This window comes from Oncorhynchus nerka, linkage group LG14 (assembly GCF_034236695.1).
Source record: "Oncorhynchus nerka isolate Pitt River linkage group LG14, Oner_Uvic_2.0, whole genome shotgun sequence".
NCBI classification, from domain to species: Eukaryota; Metazoa; Chordata; class Actinopteri; order Salmoniformes; family Salmonidae; genus Oncorhynchus; species Oncorhynchus nerka.
The window spans coordinates 15,611,498-15,629,591 of NC_088409.1; the positions used below are offsets into that span (position 1 = coordinate 15,611,498).

General features: G+C 42.8%; 1 protein-coding gene across 2 annotated transcripts; it reads right to left on the reverse strand.

The window, feature by feature from the left end:
• Nucleotides 1-8,503: 8,503 nt before the first annotated feature.
• On the reverse strand, nucleotides 8,504-16,865 carry si:ch211-254p10.2 (solute carrier family 40 member 1). Of its 2 annotated transcripts, XM_065027501.1 has the most exons (8): nucleotides 16,668-16,865; nucleotides 14,841-14,908; nucleotides 14,452-14,611; nucleotides 13,735-13,850; nucleotides 13,202-13,328; nucleotides 12,671-12,949; nucleotides 11,641-12,333; nucleotides 8,504-10,702 (listed from the first exon to the last, which is right to left on the reverse strand). In XM_065027501.1, the coding sequence occupies exons 1-8, from the start codon at nucleotides 16,768-16,770 to the stop codon at nucleotides 10,437-10,439; spliced, it is 1,812 nt and encodes a 603-aa protein (XP_064883573.1). In that variant the 5' UTR covers nucleotides 16,771-16,865; the 3' UTR covers nucleotides 8,504-10,436. The 2 variants fall into 2 exon arrangements, with proteins under 2 accessions (XP_064883573.1, XP_064883572.1); XM_065027500.1 differs by lacking the exons at nucleotides 14,841-14,908; nucleotides 16,668-16,865 and having other exon boundaries at nucleotides 11,641-12,330; nucleotides 14,452-14,609.
• Between the last annotated feature and the right edge of the window lie 1,229 nt (nucleotides 16,866-18,094).

Genomic DNA, 18,094 nt, shown 5'->3' on the forward strand with positions numbered 1-18,094 from the left:
CTGTGATAGTTGACTGAGTCTTAGCAAAGCCCTTCAACTGTACTGTGATAGTTGACTGAGTCTTAGCAAAGCCCTTCAACTGTACTGTGATAGTTGACTGAGTCTTAGCAAAACCCTTCAACTGTACTGTGATAGTTGACTGAGTCTTAGCAAAGCCCTTCAACTGTACTGTGATAGTGACTGAGTCTTAGCAAAGCCCTTCAACTGTACTGTGATAGTTGACTGAGTCTTAGCAAAGCCCTTCAACTGTACTGTGATAGTTGACTGAGTCTTAGCAAAGCCCTTCAACTGTACTGTGATAGTTGACTGAGTCTTAGCAAAGCCCTTCAACTATACTGTGATAGTTGACTGAGTCTTAGAAAAGCCCTTCAACTGTACTGTGATAGTGACTGAGTCTTAGCAAAGCCCTTCAACTGTACTGTGATAGTTGACTGAGTCTTAGCAAAGCCCTTCAACTGTACAGGAAAAAAACTGCTGATGCACACAAAAGCTAAATGAGAAATACCCCTCTTCTCTTCTCTGGTCTCCAGTATCGGAAGGGGTATCCTCCCTGCATCCTCAACCATGTGAGCTTCAGTTGAGTTCCATGAGGATATGTTCCTTTTTGTTCTTCCAAAGCCACGAGGAATTGGCAGGTGTCCTCCCATCCTTCTCTTTGAGAATCCATAACTGACCATGTCTACTACATTTATAGATTGCGTCTCAAATTGTACCCTATTCCCTATATAGTGCACTACTTTTGATCAGGGTTGGGTGGGTATATATTATATTAGCACAATGTTGATCACTCAGTTAAAAGCTTGACACCAACTCAACCATGACAAACAACTTTTAAAAAACACCCTAGCTCTGCTAACAGCAACGTAATGGGTCTGAGCGAATCAGGTAAAGTACTTAAGGCAACCACACTTTTGATCAGGGTTGGAGTAGGGTGCCATTTGGGACGCATAGATAGACTACACAGCACATTCATCTCTTCTCTAATTTCTAGTGTTTTTTAAAATGTTTATACTGTATATGTTTTGTTAGTTATACTATGTTGATATTGAATACTGCAGGACTTGCAAGTTAAGCATTTCACTGAACTGGTGCATGTGACAAATAAAAACTTGAAACATTCATCTAACTGCTTTTTACTGGAGGAACAAAACAAAGACTTCATCACTAGAGCCTTGGTTTAAAGTGTCCTTCTTAACCAGACAGATCAGCTAGTCTTTAGAAGGGCTGTCCCTCAGCGGTTATGGGCTGAGGAGGAACGTCAGCTGCACAATGAATACAAATGCATCCGATACATCATTTTCCTCCAGATGGGAAGTCAGATACGCTGTCACCTCAGTCAGGCCAGAGTATCCAAGGGGAATGGAAGGGGAATGGGGGTGTTTAGGTATCCTCAAGCAGCAGACACCTGTCATTAACTCCTATATCCCCATAGGTATTGGTTTGCTGTTGTGGCCCTTTATGCCAAAGGTGAACGTGTGTCAGGTTGGCTGCATCGCCGGTTGCTGAGAGTAACAAATGGCTATTGTCATAAGCAGATAAATTACTAAAATCCCATAAAATGACAACATTACTAAGGCAGAGGATAACATCTGATGCATGCTAAGTGTACTGGTCTCACTATGAGTCAAGTAGGGTGTGTTTACCACAGTTTTGACAAGGCGTTATGTTATTACGTAATTCATATTATTTGTGAGATAAACAAGTGGGTTTATGTGAATTAAACTGTTAAGGGCTCTCTGAGTCTCTTGGCAAGATCGAGTGCTATTGGAAACACCACCCACCCAATAGTTTGTCTGAGGAAACACTACCCACCCAATAGTTTGTCTGAGGAAACACTACCCACCCAATAGTTTTTCTGAGGAAACACTACCCACCCAATAGTTTGTCTGAGGAAACACTACCCACCCAATAGTTTGTCTGAGGAAACACTACCCACCCAATAGTTTGTCTGAGGAAACACTACCCACCCAATAGTTTGTCTGAGGAAACACTACCCACCCAATAGTTTGTCTGAGGAAACACTACCCACCCAATAGTTTGTCTGAGGAAACACTACCCACCCGATAGTTTGTCTGAGGAAACACTACCCACCCAATAGTTTGTCTGAGGAAACACTACCCACCCGATAGTTTGTCTGAGGAAACACTACCCACCCAATAGTTTGTCTGAGGAAACACTACCCACCCGATAGTTTGTCTGAGGAAACACTACCCACCCAATAGTTTGTCTGAGGAAACACTACCCACCCAATAGTTTGTCTGAGGAAACACTACCCACCCAATAGTTTGTCTGAGGAAACACTACCCACCCGATAGTTTGTCTGAGGAAACACTACCCACCCAATAGTTTGTCTGAGGAAACACTACCCACCCGATAGTTTGTCTGAGGAAACACTACCCACCCCATAGTTTGTCTGAGGAAACACCTACCCACCCAATAGTTTGTCTGAGGAAACACTACCCATAGTTTGTCTGAGGAGCAGAGTTTGTCTGAGGAAACACTACCCACCCCATAGTTTGTCTGAGGAAACACCTACCCACCCAATAGTTTGTCTGAGGAAACACTACCCACCCCATAGTTTGTCTGAGGAAACACTACCCACCCAATAGTTTGTCTGAGGAAACACTACCCACCCAATAGTTTGTCTGAGGAAACACTTTGCTCATCAAGTGTTTCCTCAGTAGAACAATGTTCTACAATGTTGTAGGTAGTCTGTGAGCAGACTCAGTGGAGGAGGAGGAGGAGTAGTCTGTGAGCAGACTCAGTGGAGGATGAGGAGGAGTAGTCTGTGAGCAGACTCAGTGGAGGAGGAGGAGGAGTAGTCTGTGAGCAGACTCAGTGGAGGAGGAGGAGGAGTAGTCTGTGAGCAGACTCAGTGGAGGAGAGGAAAATACTATGCCATATCCCCCAGGTATTCATGCAAATGCAGAGCCCTTTGTCTCAAATGGCACCCTATTCCCTACGTAGTGCACTCATTTTGACCAGTCTAACTATAGGGCCACAAGGATATTTACTACCTCTTAATTAAGTAACACCGTCTAACTATAGAGCCACAAGGATATCATTACTACCCTCTTAATTAACACAGTCTAACTATAGAGCCACAAGGATATCATTACTACCCTCTTAATTAACACAGTCTAACTATAGAGACACAAGGATATCATTACTACCCTCTTAATTAACACAGTCTAACTATAGAGACACAAGGATATCATTACTACCCTCTTAATTAACACAGTCTAACTATAGAGCCACAAGGATGTCATTACTACCCTCTTAATTAACACAGTCTAACTTATATGTCTTAGATGTGGTAGACCATGTGCTGACTTAATCATGTACCAAAAGTACACTTAGTGGACAAAACAAAACACCTTCCTAATATTGAGTTGTGCCCTCGGAACAGCCTCAATTCATCGGGGCATGGACTCTACAAGGTGTCGAAAGCGTTCCACGGGGATGCTGGCCCATGTTGACTCCATTGCTTCCTACATTTGGGTCAAGTTGGCTGAATGTCCTTTGGGTGGTGGACGATTCTTGATACACACGGGAAACTGTTGAGTGTGGAAAAACCCAGCAGCGTTGCAGATCTTGACACAAACCAAGTGCACCTGGCACCTACTGTGCTACCATACCCCGTTCAAAGGCACTTATATATTTAGTCTTGTCCATTCACCCTCTGAATGGCACACATACAGTACACAATCCATATCTCAATTGTCTCAAGGCTTACAAATCCTTCTTTAACGCGTCTCCTCCCCTTCATCTACACTGACTGAAGTGGATTTAACAAGTGACATCAATAAGGGATCATGGCTTTCACCTGGATTCACCTGGTCAGTCTGTGTCATGGAAAGAGCAGGTGTTCATAATGTTTTGTATATTTAGTCTATACCATAACTGTGTGTTAAAATGGCAGTGAGGATGATTGAATCAACATCAGATTAGGGAGTTCAAATAGATTTCTGTGTGAACATTTTTGGGTGTAAAACATCCATCTTGGATACATGTTCCTAAAATGACATACCAAGCATTCTTACATAAAGTGTTTATCCCTGTAATGGCATGAGTCTAGATACGCCAAGCCATTCCTCAACACTTAGTATTGGAGTGAATGTGAGACTCTATCTTTCCTCCAGTGAATAATGACATTTCAGTTATTAAAGACATGCTGTTGCGACTAGTAAGTCTTTTTTTAACCTCCCGCTTTGGGCTGGTTGTGTCAATTTGTAGCTCATACATGCATCATTTATGAGCAAAATTAATGTTTTAAGCTCAATTAGCTACATGTCAATTAGCTACATGTCAATTAGCTACATGTACCCACATGTGAGCCAGCCTCCTAGCAATTTGAGTTTCAGCCATTGAGCTCCAGCCCCTCTGCATTTAAGTGACAGTTAGCAAGATGCACAGTGAGAGAGGAAACAATGACATCCTGCACATATCTGCACATTTGTGACGTAGTACACCATTTTCAGCGATGACTTTTGTCTCGTGGGCACTACTTTCAGAACTACTGGCTAAAAAGTATAAATAAGTAGCGGAGAATATCTTTAAAGACTTCAACAGTAGAAACAGGCTCAGAAAGTGACAGGCTACAGAACATACATCCTAGCACGCCTCTTTTCACTGTGGATTGAGTCTCTCCAGGACCTTCATGTGAAGTATCTCCCTGGACACACTCTCCCTCCCTGTGGAGCTTCTCCTTAGGCCTGTCTGGAGACAAACACAATCTAAAGAGACAGACACTACATATCTAATGGCACCCTATTCCCTATGTAGTGCACTTGTTTTGACCATAGGTCCATGTGTTTAGTCGTTGTATTGCGTTTATACTGGGGTGCCATTTGGAGACACAGAGAGAGAATGTCCTCACCCTCTGCAGCACATCCCAACTTGGGGGTCGGGAACGAAAGGCATTACAGTCTGTCTGTCTGTACAGTAGCTTACCACTTTGAACTTATCCTGACACTTGCTGTACTCTGACATGAATATTGAGCCAACACCAGATTCCAGAAAGTACTAATTTATGATTTAAAATGATTGTTTATAATTCATGATTTAAAAACAGAAAAGCATAGAACAGGTGGAGACATGTCAGTGTGATCATGTGACGTGGGTGCAGGCTAGTCAGGACTGGTGAAGTCACTCAGAGGGAAAGGAATCTAAAACCAAACTGACTTCCTTATCCATTCTCTTCACCTTCCCTTCCTTATCCCTCCTGGTGAAGGTTTCCTCCCTGAGACAAAGCACCAAGGACAGCAATCTGTGCATCCCAAACGGCACCCAATTCCCTATAAAGTGCACTACTATATAAGGAATAGGGTGCCATTTGGAACGTCCCCACTGACTTCATATACTGATACTGACACAGTTTCTATGGCAGGGGAGAGAGAGAGAGAGAAACCGAAACCATCAGGAGCACATAATCCTCGAGATCATTAAATAAACTACACAAAGTACAACAGTGCTAGTGTGCAAGTGCAGTTTCAAGTTCCCTGGTTACAGTACATCACTGGTCTAAGACCGTAATCTAACCCTGCTGTGTTCTCTGGTTACAGTACATCACTGGTCTAATACCGTAATCTAACCCTGCTGTGTTCCCTGGTTACAGTACATCACTGGTCTAAGACCGTAATCTAACCCTGCTGTGTTCCCTGGTTACAGAACATCACTGGTCTAAGACCGTAATCTAACCCTGCTGTGTTCTCTGGTTACAGTACATCACTGGTCTAAGACCATAATCTAACCCTGCTGTGTTCCCTGGTTACAGTACATCACTGGTCTAAGACCGTAATCTAACCCTGCTGTGTTCACTGGTTACAGTACATCATTGGTCTAAGACCATCATCTAACCCTGCTGTGTTCACTTGGCTATAAAGTTGTGTCTCTCCTGGGTTTGAAACAGCTCAATGCTCCTCCAAGGAAGTTATTTAGAATAAGTGTTACATGGAGAAAGTCAGATCTCTCTGAAATGAAAGTGGATTGGCCCTCCCTTCAGCAAAAATGTATTTGACCTAAACCCTCCCGAACGCTTGAAACAAGATGCCCTTGTCTATATCCAAAATAATAAACCAAACATAAAGTGGATAGCAGAGAACATGTTCACCATTTACCCTCCCTTCTTGGACAGGCCAGTCTTAGATATGCAGTTTTACAAACTGCTCTTCGTCCAGGAAGCATTACATGGCAGCCCAGGAATTTTGATAGTGCCCAGGCTGCGGGCCAGAAGATTGCCCACACACATTACCCAAATTACAGGCCAAGAATGGACAGAGTGTGTTCATCTTGTCATATTTCTCCAATGCCAAATCAGTGTGTCTTGTTTGCAATGAAACTGTTCCTGTTTGCAAATAATTACATCTGATAAGTCATTAGGAATCTGAACATGGTACTTTCAAAAGTTAGGCTTACCTTTCCACCCCAGGCAGAGTAGAACCTACCGACGCAGAAAAATGTAAGCTTTAACTGCTGGCTACTCTTCTTCTGTGGTTTAACACAATGAGAGAAGGTCCCAAGTGTTTCTCTAAAAGCTGTCTGGGTTTAAACATCTTCTATTTTACATACAGAAAGTGAATAACTAAAAAAAAGGATTGTAACAGAATTAGATTACTTCCAAAGCAAAGTCCATTGTTTGTCTCCTCGGTTATAGAAGGTTGTAGCTCGGCCTCTGAATGTCAAAGAAAGTAAACAATGACGTCCCCAAATGCATTGGAGTCACGTGCATATTTCTATCATAAAGCATTACGGATCAAAGTGCTCTTATAGATCACTTTATATAATCGTATCCGTAAGATAAAAAAGGGGAGGCGTGTGCATTTTGCCATTTTCTTTAAAAAAACGTAGGCCTATAGCATACCCTCTCATACCCTCTCATACCTTCTCATACCCTCTCATACCCTCTCACACCCTCTCATACCCTCTCACACCTTCTCATACCCTCTCATACCCTCTCGTACCCTCTCACACCCTCTCACACCTTCTCATACCCTCTCATACCCTCTCACACCCTCTCATAACCTCTCACACCTTCTCATACCCTCTCATACCCTCTCATACCCTCTCATACCTTCTCATACCCTCTCATACCCTCTCACACCCTCTCATAACCTCTCACACCTTCTCATACCCTCTCATACCCTCTCATAACCTCTCATACCCTCTCATAACCTCTCATACCCTCTCATACCCTCTCAATCTGTCTTATTTTGATATCAATAACTCTGATAAATACATCATGGGTAAGAAACATATTGTTTTTAATCAAAACATTTATAGTAGTGGCAAGCTATCAAAGTTGACCTCCGGTTCTCCTCATGGTCTTCACACTCTCCTTCTCAAACTGAACAGAACATAGGCTATTGGATAGTCCACATGCAAGGCCTCGTAAGTCTGTGTCCCGAAGATAAATCCATCCCTGACCAGAATAATCACCTCTGACAGCTCGTGACAGCCCCTGAGAGTTTAGCACCTTTGAGGATCCACTCCAGCATTAAATTGGGTATATTGTATATTGCACACTGCCTGAAGCAATCCCAATTGACAGCTTTACTTTGAGATTTTTTGTACTTGACATCCCAGAGTGACATTGACCTCTGCTGGCCATGAGAGTCATTGCAGGTGAATTTGCCTCAGGCAATTATATTACAAAAAAAGAGTGTTGAGATAATTGCCACAGCCTGATCTCCTTCTGTTCTTCCTCTTTCCTCTTCCTCTCTCTCCCCCTCTCTCTCTGTCTATCTTTCTATCTCTCCCTCTTCATCTCTCTCTATTTTTGCTCTTCATCTCTCTCTCTCTCTCTCCTCTCTCTCTCTCTCTCTCTTGCTCTGTGATATAGAGTGAGAGATGGCACTAGGCGGTGGTACTAGGCCTACTTCCTACTTCCTGATTAATTGGGGATGGGGCTTCACCTGTGGTTCTATTTCTGAACATCCTGTCTTCTCTCCAGCGGTCAAAATGCTCAGTAAGATCCCGTCAGCAGAATCTCTAATGCCTTATGCCAGTATGGGAGCCAAGATCTGGGAAATGTCGCCATTAAATATGCACAAGATCCACAAGGGACAGGCAGTATTAATATTGTTAGAGTCATGAGGCAGCCTATGATCTGGGAAAGGATCCAACTAGAACATTAACTCAGGAAGGTTGAAATGGTGCCTTTATTAATATTGTTAGAGCCATGAGGCAGCCTATTCTTCTTTATTTATGGAGGGGATTAACTGGGACTGGGTAGGGTCAGAGGCAGACCTGTTCGGTGCTTGGCAGTGAGGGGCGTTTTGGAGCCTCTTCCTGGATGAAACGTAGTGCAGTACATGAACTGTATACTGACTGTCGTTTATGACGCTGCATTCATGTGCTCTCAGAATTATTGGAAATTTACGGAACTCGTGACTGAAAACCTGGACTCATCATAACTATGACTTTTAGACATCCAAGTTTGTAATGAGCTTTGGTGAATAGAGGGAAATGTTGGTAACAAAACATTTCAAGTCAAAATACAAAGACATCTTAATCCGTGTTTATTGTCATCATAAATAACAGTCTGAAACAGAAAAGGACAACAAATTATAGATGTAAGTGAACAATACGTCACAGGAAAATATGATAGAAAAACAAATAAATTGTAATGTGGTGCTGTTTGCATGGCAACGAGATCAACTTTGATTGGATTACCACTGTACAGAAAGGAGATGGCCGTACATAGCTGAGAGACATGTCCAAGTCAGTTTTTCAAACACGGTTTTCTTGTACTGTACTGAGGTAAGGTTTTAGTTCATGAGAACAACAAGGAGGTGTTCTAGTGTAATACAACACTGCCTTAATCCAGAATCATATAGACCTATCAATCTACTAAACACTGATCTCAAAACAGGTCACAAAATGAAAGAGGAAGTCAAAATCTGTTTGCTATAAATTTGTCAAACTGCATTAATATCACTCTGTTTCTATGTGAAGGAAAAGCATTTACAATTTGGAAGCTATTTTCAGTTATCTAAGTACACAAGCAATTATGGTCATTTTGGTTTCCTCTGATTTCAATGCATGTTTGTTTTTTCTTACTATCTTTATGCTCTGATGATATGTTCCTGCGATCCGGTTTAAATTATATCTTTTTTTTAATGATATAATGTGTTAATCAATAGGCACTGAAATGCGTCTTAGTGATTGATTTGAAAGCTAGGCACATGTCTGCCTGATTCATCCACAGAGAAACAGACCAGGAGAAGATGACACTACAGCCTTCCTCTTCTGTCCATCAAGGGGGTCTCCTTTATAATGTTCAGTATCTCACAATCTGACACCAACTTCCCTTTAGTTTTCCTTTTGGACTTCCTGGATTTCCAAGTGGACGGAGCAGTAACATGTTTGCCTTGTTAAAGTTGTTCAGTCTCGTTTCTTCTTCTTTTTCTTACTGTCACCTGCTTCACCATGCCCAGTTCTTTACTGTGTGAGGGTTAGAAAAATACATCAATCCATCCATCCAATTCCCATCCAAACTCTGGGTAGGTCAACAGACTGCCATAATGAAGCTCTTGCAGTAATCCAAAATTGCTGGAAAGGTGTGTTCTGCTGCTGCTGCCTCAGCCTGCCCTCTGTGCCCTTTTCCTGAGGTGGGAGAACCTACCACGGTAGGGGACCAACACTAAGGTGGGAGAACCTACCACGGTAGGGGACCAACACTAAGGTGGGAGAACCTACCACGGTAGGGGACCAACACTAAGGTGGGAGAACCTACCACGGTAGGGGACCAACACTAAGGTGGGAGAACCTACCACGGTAGGGGACCAACACTAAGGTGGGAGAACCTACCACGGTAGGGGAGCAACACTAAGGTGGGAGAACCTACCACGGCAGGGAACCAACACTAAGGTGGGAGAACCTACCACGGTAGGGGACCAACACTAAGGTGGGAGAACCTACCACGGTATGGGACCAACACTAAGGTGGGAGAACCTACCACGGCAGGGAACCAACACTAAGGTGGGAGAACCTACCACGGTAGGGGACCAACACTAAGGTGGGAGAACCTACCACGGTAGGGGACCAACACTAAGGTGGGAGAACCTACCACGGCAGGGAACCAACACCGCATCTGTTGCGACCACCTCAACCTATGTACAGAAGGGAAAAGGTGGATCTTACTTTAGTTAACCTGAGTTCTAGTTTGTTACTGTACCTTAGCACTTGGCCGTACTACACCTGACCATGCAGGGAGATAGCAACCAGGTTGGAGAGGACACGACAGACACTTGCTGTGTTGTGCTGTAATGAATGAATGGCTGGATGGTGGGGAAGGAGTGTTACGGTATTGTATTGTTGCCTAGCAATGAGAGCGCAGAGGGAACAAGAGAGAAGAGACATTCATTTCACAGGCAGGCGCAGGCAGAGTGGAGTCTTTGGGCACATGCTTTGTCGCGGAAAGCCGCACGGCCTCCCTACGTGTCCAGGCATCCAGCAGGTTTCCTCTTGGCTTTGCGTGCGTATAGGAAGTACATTGTGTGTCCTGTGGTGATGAACAGTACAGAGATGATGACCAGGATGCCAAAGTGTTGGGGCTGTGGAGCAGAGATGACCATGATGAAGTGGAGAAGGTCCATCAAGTAGTTCATGGAGCTCTGGACCCCGTTGACCACACCACGTTCTGACTCACAGATGTTCTCCTGAAGCAACTGGGTCACGGTCAGGTCAAAGGACCACAGACCTGGAACACACAGGATACACAGACAATGGTCAGTGGTTGCTTTGGTCTATACAGATAGACTACTACACTATGGTCTATACAGATAGACTACTACACTATGATCTATACAGATTGACAACTATACTATAGTCTATACAGATAGACTACTAGACTATGGTCTATATAGATTGACCACTATACTATACTATACTGGAACGAATTGCAATAATCTCTCGCTTTAAGCACCAGCTGTCAGAGCAGTTTACAGATCACTGCACCTGTACTTAGCCTATCTGTAAACAGCCCATCTATCTACCTACCTCATCCCCATACTGGTATTTATTTATTTATTTATTTTGCTCCTTTGCACCCCAGTATCTCTACCTGCACATTCATCTTCTGCCGATCTACCATTCCAGTGTTTAATTGCTATATTGTAATTACTTCGCCACCATGGCCTATTTATTTCCTTAACTTACCTTATTTGCACTCACTGTATATAGACTTTTTGTTAAAAAAAATTCTACTGTATTATTGACTGTATGTTTTGTTTATTCCATGTGTAACTCTGTGTTGTTCTATGTGTCGAATATCTACGCTTTATCTTGGCCAGGTCGCAGTTGCAAATGAGAACTTGTTCTCAACTAGCCTACCTGGTTAAATAAAGGTGAAATATAAATAAATAAAAACTATAGTCTATATAGATAGACCACTATACTATAGTCTATATAGATAGACCCCCACACTCTGTCATCAAAACTGGTAAAAATATTCCGGTATAATGCAAAAATGATTATCTTCCAACACTATTTGAACTAATTTACTGTTGAGTCTCAAAAGAACTGAATACCCACAGCCTATGTTAGAAACATGCATAATACAGTTGTTACTGTTAAGCTGTGGATCAGCAACTCAATCCAATTGTGAAGGGCCTGGGTCTGCTCGTCCCTCTTACTCACCGATGCGTGCTGTGATGACCCCCAAGAACAGCAGGATTATAGAAATGTAGGAGTCTGGCTCCATGCCTGATGGCATATTCTCAAACAGCACCGTGTTGTTGGTCCAGTGGATGGACGAGCGGTCGGGCAGCAGCGGCTGATTAATGCCACCCCGCATCGGGTAGGTGTGTTTCTGCCTCTGGCCCTCCACCATCCCCCCGGCCGCCGACAACGTTGAGTTGGCGTTGGCGTCCAGGAAGGGCCTGAGCAGGCGGAGGTCCATGGGGCTGCCGGGGGCGAACACAGAACACACACACAGCAGCAGACAGCAAAGATGGAGACAGCTGGAGATGATGCCTGTGTTGACTAAACCGTAGGCCTTCCTCAGCTTGGTGAACATGATGGTGCCCATGAGGCCTGTTATAGCCGAGACCCCCATCAGCAGACTGAGCAGGGAGCCACTGATGCCCTGGGTGTAGGCGTAGCCCGTGGTGATGCAGTCGAAGCCCAGGACAGTTGTGTAGAGGAAGGCCAGGCCCATCCCAGCCAGGAAGACATCCTGGCGGTAGTAGGCCCTCCAGCCGTCCTTACAGGTGCTCAGCAGCCAGCGGAAGCGTCCAAAACACAGAGGCAGGTTGGTGATCTCCTTGAGGTTCAGGCTCATGTCGTCATCACTGAGGCCCGGGGCTGATGTCACCACCTCACTCTGCTCTACTGAGAGGGAGAGGACAAGCATAAGTCAAGCTACTAACAATGATCTCCTGAGAGGACAAGCATCAGTCAAGCTACTAACAATGATCTATTGAGAGGACAAGCATCAGTCAAGCTACTAACAATGATCTATTGAGAGGACAAGCATCAGTCATGCTACTAACAATACTCTACTGACAATTGTAGCTTGAAACAGCCGATTTCATTCAATTTTACTGTAAAGTAAATCTATGCTTCACTGTAAAGTTGGATGAAACAGGTTGGAAGATCCACTATACTTTACTTTACCAACTCAACTACTGAAGTAGTCACACAGTGACCAGGACAACAGGACACTGACCTTGTGACCCCCTCCTCTCCACCAGTCCCTCCGTCCTCACTGCTGGTCTCTCCAGGGAGGCCTGGCCGTCCTCGGGCGCAGGTGGTTTGACAGACAGCGCAGGGACAATGCGGTAGACCCGGGACAGGAAGATAAACTCCACGATGAGGGACACCAGGTTCCAGCCCAGGATGAAACCGCAGCCGATCACGTTGGAGGCCAGGGTCATGACCTGTCCCACCGCCAGCGGTGCCAGGATGTTGGTCACCTGATCGATGCGCCGCATGGTAGCATTCATCCCTTCAGATGAGAATCAACCAAAAGGTACAGGGTTTAGTTTGGTTGTGGTGATATGGTATCTGTGTTACCAGCTTTACTAATGGCTACATTATCAAACTGCCTCTATTGTAATGCATGTGATACATCCTCGATAAACTAAATACATAGAGTGTCTGATAACCTTGAAGCGCTTTAACCAGCAGCCAGTTCAGCAGCTGAAACAGAAACAATCCCTGGTGATGTAATAGCGTGTGGCAGGTCTGCCAGTCTCACCGGCGAGGTGCCCCCGGTTGTATCCAGTGATAACCACAATCCAGTCCCTCTGGATGGCGATGGTCAGCGCTGTGCTTGCTAGGTTAGCCACATCTGCCAGGACGATCACCACCGTATAACAAACCACCTTGTGTAAGTTTTGTGATGCAACACGTTACTACGCATGACAGCACAGAGCAGCAGGAGGCTCAGAACAGCAGCAGCAACAACATGGACACAGAACAGTGCAGGTGAAACAGCAGTTTGCAATAATATATCTAGCCTGATTCTCAACAGACCTGGGTTTAAATAGTATTCATTTTCTTTCAAATACATTGAGTGTTTGATTGAGCATGCCTGGAGCACTGGATGGGTGGGGTTTGTCATTTTAGGACTTTTCCATTGGTTCCATTGCACCAGGCAAACTCAATCAAGTGCAGATAAAGTCTTTGAAAGAATACAAATACTATTTCAATCCATATTCCAAAACATACTGTTGGTTCACATCGTGAGAGTTTAGACAGTATGGGAGAGAAAATGAAAAATATACTCACAGTTAACCAGCCACCCCAAATGCTCTCAATCCACTGTTTATATAAGAAGACCAACATCAGCACAATGCTGCACACCGTCACTGAAATGTTCTGAACCAACAAGGATGCATGCGCCACTAAAACCAAGGAGGGAGAAGAAACTAAGACTCTATTCTGGGACAATGCATTTCAGAGAACCATAAAGACTTCTACAGAACCAGAAATGTATCATTGGTCTTAAAGGGGCATTCTGCAGTTGCCATAGTACATTCATTTTTGGACTTTTAAAGTAATGATATATAGCCATTGATTCTAAAATAATATGACTTATAAATGACTCATGAGCTTAGATCATCTGTTGTACCCCATTAGATCCCCAAATATAGACTTGTTTTACTTTGTAATTGTAAACTAACTCTGTATAGCTTAAAAACATTAATAAAATTATAGTGTTCGTCTCATGGATGGTCAGTACTTGCATCCATAGCTCTATCTATGAAGTTGTGAGTGGTTACATTTATCCAGCCAAATCCCTCAGCAATTTACCAAAATAGTGGTAGGATGCAACTTTGTTACTGTTTGAACTGCAGAGTGCCCATGTGAGGCAGAGAGGCAGGCAATTAGGACTGTGTCCCAAATAGCATCCTATTCCCTATTATATTGCAGTACCTTTAGGGTGCCATTTGGGACTAGATGTCAGTCCCTATAGCTGTAAATATAAATTATTGTCGGTCTAACCTTTGTTCCTGGGGTTGCGGTCAACCCAGTCCCCAATCAACGCCCCTAACAGCAGCACTGACCCCGCCACCACCAAGCCGAATATTGCGGTCAGCAGCAGGTTACGTCCATACAGCTCGATCAGGAATACCGAAATGGCAAAGTGCCACATACGGTCACCCTATTAGAAAGACAAATAGTCATCATGACGGAGAAGAACGTTTTCAGCTTTTGGCTTTTAGCTCTTTACTCTTTCTAGGGGTAAAGGGCATAAAGAGAAATGTAAAGTATGTCCATCTTTCATTGATTTGCAAGACACTACCAGGTTGATGACATAAACCTTATAGTGTCCAGCCGGTATGGCTTTGTAGCTCCCTTACCCATTGTTGTTACATGAAAAGGCTTCTTACCCACATGGACAGTGCCCCACTGACGTAGATCAGGAATTTAGGGCCCCTGAGGTAGATGAGGGCTGACCCTGGTGAGTATGTTCAGCAGAGACACACAGTAACATGAACAATAACCAGAGATAACATCATTATGAGTCTACAGGACACATTCTGCATCTATAGCTGGAAAACATTAAGCACTGGGCATCAGAGTATGTTTGAACATATTTAGGACCAGGATGTGTTCTGATCAGAAAACAAAAGCACCTAACACTTATACCTAACACTTTACATTAAGTTACTCTAACACCTAACACTTTACATGAAGTAGCTCTTATACCTAACATTTTACATTAAGTAGATCATACACCTAAACTTTACATTAAGTAGCTCTTATGCCTAACACGTTACATTAAGTTGCTCTTATACTTAACACGTTACATTAAGTAGCTCTTATGCCTAGCACTTTACATTAAGCAGCTCTTACAACTAAACACTACATTAAGTTGCTCTTATACCTAAAATTTTACATTAAGTAGATCGTACACCTAAAACTTTACATTAAGTAGCTCTTATACCTAACACTTTACATTAAGTAGCTCTTATACCTAACACTTTACATTAAGTTACTCTAACACCTAACACTTTACATTAAGTAGCTCGTACACCTAACACTTTACATTAAGTAGCTCTTATACCTAACACTTTACATTAAGTAGCTCATACACCTAACACTTTACATTAAGTAGCTCTTATGCCTAACACTTTACATTAAGTTATCTTACACCTACTGTAACACGTTACATTAAGTTGCTCTTATACTTAACACATTACATTAAGTAGCTCTTATACCTAACACTTTACATTAAGTAGCTCTTATACCTAACCCTTTACATTAAGTAGCTCTTATACCTAACACTTTACATTAAGTAGCTCTTATACCTAACACTTTACATTAAGTTACTCTAACACCTAACACTATACATTAAGTTACTCTAACACCTAACACTTTACATTAAGTTACTCTAACACCTAACACTTTACATTAAGTAGATCGTACACCTAACACTTTACATTAAGTAGCTCGTACACCTAACACTTTACATTAAGTTACTCTAACACCTAACACTTTACATTAAGTAGCTCATTAAGTTGCTCTTATACTTAACACATTACACCTAACACTTTACATTAAGTTACTTTCATTAACACCTAACACTTTACATTAAGTTACTCTTAACACCTAACACTTTACATTAAGTTACTCTAACACCTAACACTTTACATTAAGTAGCATTAAGTTACTACACCTAACACTTTACATTAAGCTCGTACACCTAACACTTTACATTAAGTAGCTCGTACACCTAACACTTTACATTAAGTTACTCTAACAACTAACACTTTACATTAAGTAGCTCGTACACCTAAAACTTTACATTAAGTTACTCTAACACCTAACACTTTACGTTTAGTGGCTCATACACCTAACACTTTACATTAAGTTACTCTAACACCTAACACTTTACATTAAGTTACTTTAACACCGAACACTTTACATTAAGTTACTCTAACACCTAACACTTTACATTAAGTTGCTCATACACCTAACACTTTACATTAAGTTGCTCATACATCTAGCACTTTACATTAAGTTGCTCTTACACCTAGCACTTTATATTGAATTGCTCTAATACCTATATAAATGTAACACTGTGGTTCCGACAATCACAACGTGTTGTTACATCATCATTAAGTAATAGCTGTGTAGTTGTATTGTCAGGTCATGAGGTCAGGGTAAACTCATGGTCATCTCTCTCTCTCCACTCCCGCAATAGACAAGCTGACCTGATGTACTCCTGGCCTTCCTGGCCCGAGCCTCCCTGATGTCATCAGACTCAAGCTCCACCACCACCCCTCCACACTGGGCTGCGTCTGCTCGCAGGGACATTGCCTGTACAGAGTCCAAACCAGGTCACCAGTAAGGGGTCAGAGGTCATACAACTACTGTACAAGAATCCAGAAGGGTCTTGTCAACTTAATGGAACTAGTAGAGTTAAGAATGGGCCTGCTCAACTCAACTGAACTTGAACATACAGTTGAAGTCGAAAGTTTACATTTACAGTTTAAGTTTACATACAAATACATTTAAACAGTCTTTCACAATTCCTGACATTTAATCCTAGTGAAAATTCCCTTCCTTAGGTCATTTAGGATCACCACTTTATTTTAAGAATGTGAAATGTCAGAATAATAGTAGAGATTTATTTCAGCTTTTATTTCTTTCATCACATTCCCAGTTTACATACACTCAATTAGTATTTGGTAGCATTGCCTTATAAAGGTTTAACTTGGATCAAACGTTTCGGGTAGCCTTCCACAAACTTCCCACAATAAGTTGGGTGAATGTTGGTCCATTCCTCCTGACAGAGCTGGTGTAACTGAGTCAGGTTTGTCGGCCTCCTTGCTTGCACATGCTTTTTCAGTTCTGCCCACACATTTCTATAGGATTGAGGTCAGGACTTCGTGATGACCACTCCAATACCTTGACTTTGTTGTCCTTAAGCCATTTTGCCACAACTTTGGAAGTATGCTTGAGGTCATTGTCCATTTGGGAGACCCATTTGCGACCAAGCTTTAACTTCCTGACTGTCTTGGGTCTTGAGATGTTGCTTCAACATGTCCACATAATTTTCCTCCCTCGTGATGCCATGTATTTTGTGAAGTGCACCAGTCCCTCCTGCAGTAAAGCAACCCCACAACATGATACTGCCACCCCCGTGCTTCACGGTTGGGATGGTATTCTTCGGCTTGCAAGCATCCCTCTTTTTCCTCCAAATATAACGATGGTCATTATGGCCAAACAGTTCTATTTTTGTTTCATCAGACCAGAGGACAATTCTCCAAAAAGTATGATCTTTGTCCCCATGTGCAGTTGCAAACCGTAGTCTGGCTTTTTTTTATGGTAGTTTTGGAGCAGTGGCTTCTTCCTTGCTGAGCTGCCTTTCAGGTTGTTAATATAGGACTCGTTTTACTGTGGATATAGATACTTTTGAACTTGTTTCCTCCAGCGTCTTCACAAGGTCCTTTGCTGTTGTTCTGGGATTGATTTTCGCACCAAAGTACGTTCATCTCTAGGAGACAGAACGCGTCTCCTTCCTGAGCGGTATGACGGCTGCGTGGTCCCATGGTGTGTAATATACTTGCTAACTATTGTTTGTACAGGTGAATGTGGTACCTTCAGACATTTGGACATTTCTCCCAAGGATGAACCA